The sequence below is a fragment of the Sciurus vulgaris genome (genome assembly GCF_902686455.1).
Source record: "Sciurus vulgaris genome assembly, chromosome: 8".
Lineage (NCBI taxonomy): Eukaryota > Metazoa > Chordata > Mammalia > Rodentia > Sciuridae > Sciurus > Sciurus vulgaris.
Window position 1 is genome coordinate 139,575,228 of NC_136468.1, and position 12,844 is coordinate 139,588,071.

Sequence of the window (12,844 nt, forward strand, 5' to 3'; positions counted from 1 at the left end):
GGACCTGGGGTTCAGAGCCCTTTTCCCCTCTGCCAGGGGACAGTCACAACCCAGCTGATGCCCCTCCTGATCTCTGAAGCCAGCTTTACTTCATGGCCTGGCGGAGGTCAACCAGCTTCCTGAAATTGTTCTGATCTCTCAGGATTTGCCACTCAGACTAACATCCAAAGGCAAAGAGTGGTCAAATGGCAACGGCAACTGCAACTGTGGGGACAGTCTCCACAGACGGAGCAGTCGCCGTGTTCAACCTGTGCTACGTATGCTTCAAAGTACAGCAATGCGGTGAAGGACAAGGACTCTGGAGAGACCACCTGGGCTTAGAATCCTGGCTTGCCATTTACTAGCTGTGTGACCTTAGGCAAGTGACTTAACCTCTCTGTCTCCTCAACTATAAAATGAGATTATTGTACCTACCTCAAAGTGTCACAGGGATTCACTAGTGAATGGAAAATTCATTATTGTGTAATATACTTAGCACACAGTGTTGTATGTGTTTACGAGAATCCTCAAAAATATCTGAGGTAGATTTTAACAGATGAAAAGAACTAAGTTCAGGGAAATTAAATTGCCAAAGGTCAAGTTAGGCAGCAAAGCCAGATTCACATTCTGACTTCAAAGCCTTTGCTCCTGGTCACGTCACGCTGCATCTCAGTAAAAGAGTCACTGCAAGAATCCGTGGTGAAACAGAGGTGATTTCAGGTTACCTGCAGGGGCTGCTGGCCTGAGCGGCCCTATTCCTACCTTCATGTCTGCTGGCTCCCGGCTGCCGCTGCTGATCCCGGGACCGGGAATTCTGCCTGGAGATACCAGGATATACCAGGAGGTCCCAGCATCGCCCCACAGCAAACCCAACCCTTGGCTGAGTCCCCAGCTTCTGAGGAAAGGGGCGGGGGCGGGGGCGGGATCGCTAAGATTCTGGTTATTGGTCTTCTCATATCAGGAAAGTGAATTTTGTTATTTTACAGATCCATATCTTTCAGGAAATCGAGCAAACACAGATTAGAGGAAATGGGCAGAGGGATTAAGCATCTAGGCACCTGAGCCGCATCTTATCTCTTCCTTCCTCTGGCGAGCCTCCTCAACATGTGTATCTCTGTGCCTTAATAACCAGTTATTCAGACAAATGTGCGTTCTGGTAAACACCAAAGTTCCTAAAGGTAACGTAGTCCTCACCGCGATGCTGTGTCCAAAGAGAGCGAAATGGTGCCTGTTTCTAGCTCTTTCCATCTACTGCCTTTAAAAAAAAAAAAAGGGGGGGGGGGCAGGGAAGGTGCACAGCCCTGCAAGGTCAGGTCCTGGGACACCTTCAACCACAGTGAGACCAGAAACAGGCTTCACTCCTGCCTCTGCCCAACGGCACGGCTCCTAAGCGGGTCACTGATGAACTGAGCAGACGGTCTAAAGCAGGTGACCTGGAACGGGGGCACCCACCAGAGGGCATGACGTGAAAGGCCACTGACATCAGAGCGTCAAGGTGGACTCTGTCCAGCTCTCTGCCTCCACTTTTAGAAACCAGGTCCATGGCACCTACCCGCCTCCCTACTCCACGGATAGCTGAGAAGGGCAGAAGAGAGAGACCTGGACAAATCTGGCGCTCTCGTTGCTCACTGTATGAGTAGGTCCAGGAAGACCAGCAGCCGTGGACGAAAGCGCTTCTTTTTTTAGAATGATTATAATTACGCAGTGTCAGTGAACAGCACCTCCTAAACTGGCCGGAGCTCGCCAGCAGGAGCGACGGTTCCAGCAGACTCTACCTCTAGCATTTGCCCTGTGCCTACAGGTTAGAGGCAAAAGCAGATTTTTCAGCTGCAAGGTACTTGTTTAGCATGTGCAGGACCCTGGGTTCCATCTCCAGACTGCAAAACCAAAACCAAACAAGAAGCTCCTGGGACACGCTCAGGAAGAGAGGCGACAGGTTGAAGAGAACGTGTTTGGTTTAGAGATGGGGTCTCCCGGGGAAAGAGACTCTCAGGCTCAAGGGAGCCTCCCACCTCAGGCTCCATAGTAGCTGGGACACCAGGTGACACATCACTGTCCCCAACTCAAATGCAATTTTCACCACAAGGGGTGAGGAAAAGGACTGTACAGTGTAATGAGAAACAAGCTGGGATGAGATCCAGACTGTCACCCACCCCTTAGAAAGCCACTGGACCACCAATGACCCCTCCAGGTCCTTTCTCAGTTGGTCGCTGAGCACTGGTTGGAAGGTAGGTCTATGCTCCTTAGGGTTCTTAAGAAGCTGAGCAGAGAACGCCAGCAAAGGGTACCGCACCTGGAACCTGAGCTGTTGCTGCTTAGCAGATGTTCTTCGACCTTCTTTTTTTACTTATTTATTCTACCAGAGATTGAACCCAGGGGTGCTTACCCACTGAGCCACATGCTGTTTGATTTTTGTGTTTTTTTTGTCGTTTTTTTTTTAATCATTTAAAAACAGGGACTTGCTACGTTGCTCAGTGCTTTGCTAAGTTGCTGAGGCTGGCTTTGAACTCTCGATCCTCCTGTCTCAGCCTCCCAAGCCACTGGGATGACAGAGGTGTGCCACACTGCCCAGCTTCACACCTCATTTTGACTGACTGACAAATAACATTTAAGGAGCATTGACTAAGTCCTAGGCACACTGAGTTTAAAGGAGAACTGAGTCCAGGCTTGAACCGATCATATGCACAATTACAATTAATGGCCAATCTTCGACTGGGCAACATTAGGAGTCCCCCCCACCCCCTTACTGTGAGGACGCAATGAGAACACGCCTCCAGGGAGGGCCTAGCCCAGGCCTGGCATGTCACAGAGCCCAAGGGAAGGCCTGCCCGCAGGGGGAGGCTGCACCCAGGCAGCTCTGGCCGGTCCTCACTCAGCCACGCCCCACCTGCCGACTCCCACACCCGCCCAGTCCCCAGTGACAACAGGCACCGGCTCTCCTAGAGCCACCGAAGGACCAGGCTGGAGAGGAAAGGTTTCCCGGGGTTCCCAATTTCGGAGCCTTTGGCCCACGTCCCTTTGAGCCTCTGGTGACGCGACAGCCCGGGTCTGCGGAGGGCGTCATGGTGGCCGTGCGTAGGAGCTGCCTTGGGGCCACTGCGAGGTGGAGGCAGGACAAGACCAGTGTCCCACAGTTCCCTCACACGCAGGCCCCCGGTGACCTGAACTGAGGCACCAGCCCCACCTGCCTCTCAAGGGTGCCAAGATGGGGACGAGTCTTTGATTCGCAGGCCTCTTGAAGGACAGGCCAGGTTCAGACTGCGACACCGATAGGAGCGGAAGAGCTTCACGGTTCCGTGATCAAACAGGAAACGGGCTGGTGGCAGCTCAGACCAGAGGGTCTGGCTAGCGGGCGAGGCCCTCCCCAGCACCGAACGGAAACAGGCAAAGGCGAAACCAGAACACGAGCCAGGAGGCACCAGAAAGGGGCCCAAGGGCCCACGGGTCCTGGTCCCCATGCCACCTTTTGACGTCTCATTGAAGGTGCGCATGGCTCTGTGTGAACGGCACGTTACAGCGTAAGACACACAAAGTGCAGACTGGCTCCCCGACGGGCCACAGGCTCACTAGTCACACAAGGTCACAAGTGGCAACAAGGGCAGCCGGAGGCTGGCCCCGGGAGCAGGACCGCGTTTGGGGTAACGAATGAACATCATGCATGGCGAGTTTACTTGGAGGCTTTTCCACCCATCATGGATTTCACTTACTCGATTTTAAATCATGTTATCATTTCCAGCAAGTAATGGAGAGCGCTCCTCAGGGCCAACAGCCCCACGCTTCGCTTCCAAACTGAGAAACCCGCGCCTTCGTGACCTCCACTCTCCCCTGACGACAAACCAACTTCTCTGTCCCAACTCCTCCCCGTCATCAGTGGAAGGAGAACCTGAACGCCTTCTGATCTGGTCAGGTCCACAGATACAACAGACTCCACGCTGTTTCCTCTTTGAAAGTTTATTTAGAAAAAAAAAAAAAAAAAAAACCAAAAAAAAAACTTAATGACACATTTTACATTCACTTCTCAGAATATTGAATGGTACCAGCTAATAATGTTATATAAAAAGCCCACCAGCTGCTTGAAATGGCTGCAATTTTACCATGTTCTGGTATTAAAATGGTTTGAAGCCTCTGGAAAAAAATCGGTGTAACACAAAGTACCAAGATTTTAAATCCCAAATGAAACAAAAATTTTTAAATAAGGAGGAAATCATTTCGTAAAAATTCAAGGCTAAAAGGAAACATTAAAAGAAAAACAAAACAAAAAACATTGTAAAAAATAGGATTCCCCCCGGCCCCACCCCCCGCACCCAGAGTTAGGTGAAAAAAAAAAAAATGCAATCGACCCCACCCAACCCCCTCTATTTCCCTTAGAAAATCCCCCAATCCCGGACACAGATCAGCCTCTGGGATCTTACACTGGTCCTAGGCAGAAGTTTATAAAGAACTGAGCTAGGTAGTGAGTCCATAAATACGGGATCCAAGGGAAGCAAGCGCCCTGGCTTTGGTATGGCTACAGAAATCTCTCTGGAGAGGAGGGGCAGGAGGGCACCAACCCCACGGCGAGGGAAAGCAAATCCTGGACACGCCCAAGAGACCCGCGCAGCCCGGAGGCAGAGCTGCCTGGCCCAGCCCGTTTCCTAGGGTCCCTCGCAGGACGCCTGACGTGGGCGCTCGCCTGGTGTGCCACCGGGTGGGAAGCGGCCTCCTCCAGGAACCTCGGGTTCCGCTGCCCATCACAAAGGCCCTCCATCTACTGACAGGGCTTACTCTGCCCCTGGTCACCAGAGGCCAGTCGGATCAGTTCGATTGCCAATTTTTCACCTTTGAGGTGACTAAATAAAACTTAAGTCTGGGACTGGGAATATAACCTCCTGTGCTGCGTCAAGTCTACCTCACCTTTGCCCGTTTTCACCAGATCCTGATTCGGGGCTGAGGGAAGCGGAGGAGGCAGCGGCTGGGCGGAGGCCCGATCTCTGTGTGGTCTCCCCTACTCCAAAGAGTTAACAGAAGAGAGAAGGCAGAAGCACCAAACCCTGGCCTTCAAACACATGGTCACTTCACAAAAGCACCAAAGGACCCCACACAAGGCGAGGGGAAGAGGCAACCTGCCGCTCGATGCGGAACCCCAGGGGCTGTGGACACTGTCCCCTCCAGGAGAAACGCACTTTGGTACACCATCCCTGAGGACAAGGAGGTGATAGTTACAGAAAAGTCCAATGGCAAAAACACACCAAGTGTATCTAAATACGCCTCCTTCACGGGGCACCTGAAGGTAAACGGCAGCTATGGGCTCCACGGTGCCACACGCCAGCAGTGATCCCAGCAAGTCCTCCCTCACAGCAAAGGCCCTCAAGGGCAGGGGAAGCTCACTTGCCTCACCTGGCTCACGGCAGTAAACATGGTAACACTGGGGGGCTGGAGGGCGGAGAAGAAACAGCAGCCAGGCAACTTTTCTAAACACCAGAGAAAATGAGGAAAATGAATATAGAAACAAAACGGTCTCTGTAGGCGTCTCTACGGAGTCGGCAGGGTTTGCTCCCGTGGAAGCCAGAACACAGAGGCTAAGTGCGTCCTCCCAGCCCGACCTGCGCTGGGTTTGTACAGCAAGAGACGATGCGGAGGCCCAGGACTGAGCTGACAGGGTACTCAACATCTTCCTAAGGTCTAGACTGCCCAGACGCCAGCCGGGGCTCCGATCCGAGTTCCTTACACATCTCAAGATGCACACGGACCATGGACAACACCCACGGAAGTGCTTCTCCAAACCAAGGACCGCTGGGAAGGAGCAGGGAATGCAGGGAAGGCAGCGTCCTGGGGACACGTCAGGACAAGTGCAGGTGTTTGGCAGTGGCCATGGCGGCTTCCGTCTCTGAGTGGACCAGGTCTCCTGATAGGCCATGAGGGCCTGGGCCTGAGACAAGGTTCCACTGTGTGGGACAGCCAGTGTACAGTAGCGGCATCAGCAACCAGGGTGACGCCCCAATGGCCTGCGAGTCTACAGGTGGCTAATCACTGCACTATCCACCTCTGCGCCCCACCTAGAGGAGATACCAGGTAATCGGCCTATGGGGCGTGCTCCTTCAATCTACTTGGGAACGGGGGAGAGAAAGAAACTTCAAATAAAATCTTCTGAAATTACCGCTTCTCATTCCAGCCCAAGCTGGAACAAAATGTGTGTGGAAAAATTGCCTGCATTAAATAACATTTAAAATGTGGTGACTCTAGCACATTGCGGATATGAATGTCCCTCCCCCTGCCCCATTTACTTCAACGCACAGTCTCCCAGGCAAACGTTCCCTCGCTCAGCCAGTGGAAGGGATGGCATGTGCCAGATGTCACACAGGCATTTCCCTCTCCAAGAAGGCTGAGAGCCAGAACTAATCTCCCTCTGCCAGGACCTCTGCCCCACGCTTCTGGGGAAACAGCGAGGGGGCTCGACCAAGGCAGGAGCTCGTGATCCGCTATCACACTCAAACGTGGAAATGCACCAGAGCGAGCGCCTCCCGCTTCTCCAAGGCAGGAGGATAAACTGACAGAGCTGTTTCTGCAAACTCAAAGGGGGCTAAAAAGACAAAGCATAAGCAAACAAAGAAAGGAAAGGAAAGGAAATCAAACGCCCCAATACTCCTGAAAACGACAACTGACGTCTGGGAAGAAGCTGAGGCAGGAAAAACGACGCGAAGGTGGAAGGGACCGGCCACAAGTGCCCCGCAGAGTCCACGGAGTTCTTCACTTCAAGGCCAAGAAGTTATTCCCAGTAAGTTAAATTGTTTCTATTAAGAAGTAAACAAAACAAACAAAAACCACACAGAAAAAGGGCCAAGGGGAGGGAGCGCGGGAGTCAAGCCGCTGACCGCCGGCGGATCACGAAGAGCCCGCGCTGAAGCTGGCCCAGGTAGATCCTCATCTTGGTGCTGTCGCTGGTCTTCCTCACCCAGACCTGCAGGGACAGGGGAGAGCGAGTGAGTGGCCGAGAGACGCGGGGCGCCAACTCCCTGGGCGTGAAGAGAGCCGGGCGAGCGGGCACGGGCAGCGGCCGCCAGCTCTGCGGAGGGGCGCCCCCACCTGACCGCGCAAGGCCCACCCCCAGCAGCCGCAGCGGGCGCCCTTCTCCAGGCCACCTCCCCGCACGTGGCACAAGAGGAGAGCACGGCGATCCTGGGTCCCCTTTCTGCCCTGACTGTGAGGGCTCTTGATTAGGTCTGGCCAGGCATCATCCAAACACCAGAACACACACCTTCAAATCCCAAAGGGGCTTCCCTATCGGAGGGCCTTTCAGTCTCTGGGGTCCTGACAGTTAAGGCTGTTATATTTAAAACACGCCGTCCACAAAAGATGTCCCTGAAGGACCTGGGCCCGGGAAGGCCCAGAGCAGAAGAGCTCACGTGAGACAGCGTCCCTCCCTGCCACTCCCTCTCCTGCAGGCCGACTGGGACTTCCCGTTTCACAGGACAGAGGCGCTCTCCTGCGGAACTGAGATGAGCCCTTGCAGCAGGGGGACTGCCAGGGCTGACAAGTGGACTCAGTAAGTGGCACCCTGTAGCCAGGAAGGGAAGAAGGGCTGCCACCTCTGTCACCTGGGCAGGCCAGGAAGGGCTACGGTGCGCGGGGTGCCACCGGACATCCCACTTGGCTGCCCCACCTCAGCCCTGCGAGGAAGCTCTGTCGCGGGCCCACTGCAGAGAGCAGCCAGGTTCAGCAAGGCAGCGCCTCCTGTCCCATGTGACGTGGGCACCGATACCACAGCCCCTGGCTCCTCCACTAAGCCCGCCTTCTAAGCGGGCAGTTATGTGGAGCTAGACGCATGACGTTTTGAAAGGTCTGCACTTCAGCCACACAAGCAAGTTTGTAAATGGACCTCCTTCCCCAACTCAAGACTCAGGTTTTTAAAAAGCATATTTTCAGCTTCATCTCAATTTCTTCGATGTGATTAATTAAAGATGTTTTAAAGTCAGTACATTGGTTTAAAAATGAAACAAGTTGGGCCCGGGTTGGAGCTTAGGGGTAGAGCTCTTGCCTTGCATACATAAGGCCCTGGGGTCAATCCCCAAAACGGGAAAAAAACAGGCACAGTGTCACCCACCTCTAATCCAAATGACTTGGGAGGCTGAGGTAGGAGCATCACAAATTTGAGGCCAGCCTCAACAACTGTCTCAAAATAAAAATTGCTGGGGACTTAACTCAAGAGTGAAGTGCTCTGGGTTCAACCCCTAGTGCCACAAAAACAAATAAAAGTAAAGCAAGTTAAAGATCTCACTTGAAGCCGAGCTTCTAAAGGACTTCGAAGAACCATTTTAAACTGGTTGGGCTGAATCGGCAGGGTCAGCAACATTCAGACACAGAGGTCAGCGTCACTTGGGATCCAAGCTGAGAAAGGAGCTGAAACACTTTCCAGGAGTGGGTGCCGAGTGTTCCCGGCATCAGAATCCCAAGCCTCCCGTGCCTGAGGCCTCCCCTCCCGGAGACGGCTGCAGCGCCACCCTTTCGTCGGACCTTACCGACACTCTATTGTGACAAAAAATGCCAATCTTGAACAAGAGCCTGAATCTCTACTTTTCTTGAGGTGTCACAGAAGAGAATAACGGACTGGTTCTGAAGCTGGGCTTGGGACTAGGAAGCCACGTGTGCTTTGTAGCTCAGCCTAGACAGCCAGGTACAAATCCCCTATGGTGCAATGGTGAAGTCTTTGGCTAGGAACACGAGGTCTCCATGAGATGCCCTGGATCTGGTTTTGGCTTGGCTTCAATGACTCTCACAGATCCTGAGTCCAGAGAAGAATGACATCCGCCTGTCTGGAAGGCCCTCCTAACTTGTAAGTAAATAATCATTTTGCAAACTAGTCACATTTGAGGGCATTTTCGATTCAGGAAGCTGGGAGAATACAAGCCGCTTAAGTTATTTCATAATCCAGTTTCATTAGATTTACTGTGCACTGGCACGAATAAGTTACAGAGGGTAGACATGGAAAAATCAATTCCTTTGCAGACTTTGTGGGCTGATAAGAGATCAAGTCAACCTAGCTATTAAAGTTCTAAACTTTTTGTTAACTACTAACAAGTCAGACACTGCCAACATCCTCCTAATGAAGGGCCAGTTGAACTCGTAGGCAGCCACATCATCCTCAGGCATTAACCAAGGAACTAAAACCAGACCTGATCCTGCCAAGTACCTCAAGGAGACCAATACCCAAGGGCACAAGCCTGGCAGCTTGCTGCACGCTGGTTGGACTGTGTTGAGCATTTAACTCAATACTGGACCTTGTGCCAGGGGCCTCATTAAATTCTCGCAGCAAGAAACAAATCTGTTAGCACATACAAAGGTCCTAGAGAAATAACAAAAAAAGCTCCACAGGCAGGTCCTGTCAGCAGATGACCACCTGACGGAGCAGCTGCACATGAACGTATGGCACACGCTGTCTGCCACGCTCTCCTGCAGTCTAGCTCAGCAGCTCCCAAATCGGCCCCGCCTTGGGGGGTCTCCAGGATCACCAGGAACTCAGAGTTGCACGTACCGTTGCAGCAGGCGAAGGCATTTTTCAAGGGTGTTTCTGACTAGGCACAATTTCTGCCTGAAAAGTGCTGACTTCAGAGTCCCCCTCAACTGAGATGGGAATCCACCGTACTTCCCTGGTGGCACCTTCAGTTTAGGTTTGTCATATTTTCCACACTTCAAAGAGCTCATTTCTCATCTTCAGGGTGTGGAAATGTGTCCTACCTCATTGGCTCCGACCGAGCTGATCACACAGCTCAGTTTCTGGTTGTCCTTTGACTCCAGGTAGATGGCCTGGCTCTTGTGGTACCTGCCAAAAACAGGGCACAAAGTGAAAAAGGGAGCCGTGGAGGGAGGAACAAAACAAAACACTACCACCATGGGGATGTAACGACGGGGGTCCACAGAATAACTTGAGGAAGAGCCTAGACTTTGGAAGGTGTCATGTAAAGACTTCCATCCCAGAATGGTTGGCCTCCTAATCTGGCCCCTCTGAAAAGAGGAAAAAGGGCTGAGGAAAGGGTCAGAATATAATTCACCTTTTTATTTGGACTATATAACCCAGTTCAAAAAGCAAAATAAACCTTTTAAAGTAAAATAGCTCTGTTTCCACTTTCTGGACAAAACAAATATCTCTTATTATTAATTTGTCCAAATTAGTCATTAACAAGAAGGACGGCTGAATTCAGCCCTTCCTTTAATCATTCATTTGAAAATACTCATCAAGCCCTTACTATGAACCACTGACTATCCAGAGGACGGGGAAAGACGGTGGAAGGCTCAGGTCTAGCTGTCACAGGGCTTCAAATACAGGGGAGGAGAGGGAATACTAAATAACCACACCTGGCAAATGTTAATCAGGCAAAGTTCTGGGTATCATCTGATTTGGCCCAGAGGGTGGGGAAAGCTGCTTTGAATGGAACAGATAAGGCACACACACCCCTTTCAGCCCCCACAATTACTCTCTTGGCCTCCTGGAGCGCAGGGCCACTTCCCACTTACGGGCAAGGCTGAGGATGGAAGTAAGGAAGCCTGGGCCAATCCCAGTGGGACAAAGGGATGAAGAGCAGCTGCCAGACTGCAAGACTGGGAATATCAGCTGACCTGCCCAGGGCCAGGCCCACTTTACAAAGAGATTAAACCTCTGATTCACTCTAGTCACACACACCCAGCTAAACAGATCCACGAATTCATGTACATTCCACCAAAACACATCTCCCAGCAAAGCGATGCATCTTATTATTCCTCTGGAGGAAGAAGGCAGATTCTGTTTTGCTAGTATAATGAAATAATCTACTGCCAAGATATCTCAGTAAAGAATGTACTTCTCTCCCACAGTGAGCTCTTTCCAATCTAGGATCTCAGTGCTCTTTAACCTGCTACTTAGGAGCTGAAAACTCAGGTTTCTAAGTTAATTCACTTTCTGAAAACATTGTTAAAGAAAATGAATCATAAATGCAATTACAATAGTGAGACTGGAGGAGATCCAGGCTGTAAAGTTGCTTTTGGCCATATATTAGTCGGTAAACTGGGTCAGAGGACCTTTGGTATGCTAAACATTTAACAGGACAAGAACCAAATTATATAATGCACAAGGAAAGGCTGAACGGTCCCCGACATGAACACTCCCCTTGGTTCCTCCCCTACATTTAAGGCAGCTCTCACACGTCAACAGGAACGTCTTTGAATTATGGTTTGAATAAAAATACAGAACACTCAATTATTCTGTGGGGATTATGAGTTATTAAAGAGAAACACAAAACAAAATGCAACTAGCCTCGAGTCATCCTGATTCTACTTTCTCAACACTTTAGTAGAGAAAGGTCAAGGGCTAGGGATCTAGCTCCGTGGTACAAGGCTCACCTAGCACACACGAGGCCTGGGTTCAACCCCCGGCACCCCACAATGCACACACAGAAAGGTCATGGGCATGGTGGAAATGCACTCAAAACAAAGACAAGTGGAAAAAAGAGTCCCCACTGTTTCTGTGTTTGTAATAAAACACACACGTTTCCTGTGTCTCCTATACACAAAGAAAAAAACGGTCAATTTACATATTAAATGTATATAAAAATGTAAAATTAAAGAAGAATGGTATTCTTTTTACTGCATGGCTTTCTTTTCCCTAGGACAAATATTATTTATATTTAAAAGTAACATTTTGTAATTATGGTATTAGAAAACGTTAAATAATAATTAAGACAAATGAGCAAAAAGAAAATAATGTTGCAAAGCTCCGTTAAATATTAATTCTCTAAGATCATTCAGGCAGTTCTCAGGAGATGTGTTGTATTTTCCTTCAATTATGCTTAGAACCCAAACAACCTAACACATTTGACTGATTCAACTATGAACATCAGGAGTAAAGGTGGCCAAGTGGCCCACACCTCTGGTCTCTCACCACGCAGTAGTAGCCTGGACGTCCACCAGGTCCCCATCTACTCCACAGGAGAGCAGGCCAGCATGCCTCCCAAAGCAGCCAACTTCCAACTCAACTGGCCCCCAGGTCTCCAGGACCTTCAGGGGATTCTCACACAACACAATGGCCTTTGGGAATCACCAACCCCGATTATCAAATCTATTCAATTATTTGAATTCTCTGAAAAGTCCTCAGAAATTAAAGTGTTCAGGTGAGGGTTTTTAAAGATTAAAAAAAAAAGATAGCCTTAACATATAAATTTACTTCTCAATTTCTAAAAACTAATAAAGGAGAAAATGAATTAAAATATATTTAGAAAAAATGTTACAAAGCAACATCAACAGAGCTAATTTATGAAAATATACATCTTCTTTTGCCAATTAGCCCATTTTACAAGTTACAACTCAACTGCTAAAAAAAAAAAAAAAAAAAAAGAAAAAAAGGAAAAGGAAATTTTAAACAACCTCAGAGAATACAACCTAAATGTCAAATTGACTTTATTACTAATGAAAATTCTGATCTGGGAATCCTAACAATTAAGCTCTTAAAGCATTGTGCCTCTACTATTAAACCCAACCAACTAGAATGACTATCACTATTTTGAAAGAAAGCAATTTCTTTAGCAGGTAGATCTAAAAGTGGAGCAAAGAGGGAAGTAATTGAATTCTGAATCTACTGGGAATCCTGATATTAACGCTTCATTTCCCAACAACTGAATCCACATCACAGCTACAGAACCTCGGGGAGCCCGATGCCTGTTGGAAATATCCTCTGCTTGGAGTTGACATCCTTTTGTGTCACCTGAGAGCTACAGGGCGAAGTCTACTTGAGCGAGTGGTGACTTCATTTCTGATTCACATTAGCAGCTCCAGATTTAAAGTGAAGAGAGAAGAAAATAGTCCAGCAGCACCAACAGTTAGTTAGTTATTTAAAATATCAGCTGCTCCACAGTATTTCCTG

The 12,844-nt window shown here is 49.7% G+C and overlaps 1 protein-coding gene across 1 annotated transcript in view; it reads right to left on the bottom strand.

The window, feature by feature from the left end:
- Positions 1–6,733: 6,733 nt before the first annotated feature.
- SUDS3 (SDS3 homolog, SIN3A corepressor complex component) overlaps positions 6,734–12,844 on the bottom strand; it is a 36,108-nt gene continuing 29,997 nt past the window's right edge. Inside the window, exons 11-12 of the mRNA XM_079151561.1 lie at positions 9,691–9,775; positions 6,734–6,916 (exon numbers count right to left, since the gene is read on the bottom strand). Coding sequence (XP_079007687.1) covers positions 6,818–6,916; positions 9,691–9,775 — 184 coding nt within the window. The 3' untranslated portion in view covers positions 6,734–6,817. The remainder of the gene's footprint in view (positions 6,917–9,690; positions 9,776–12,844) is intronic.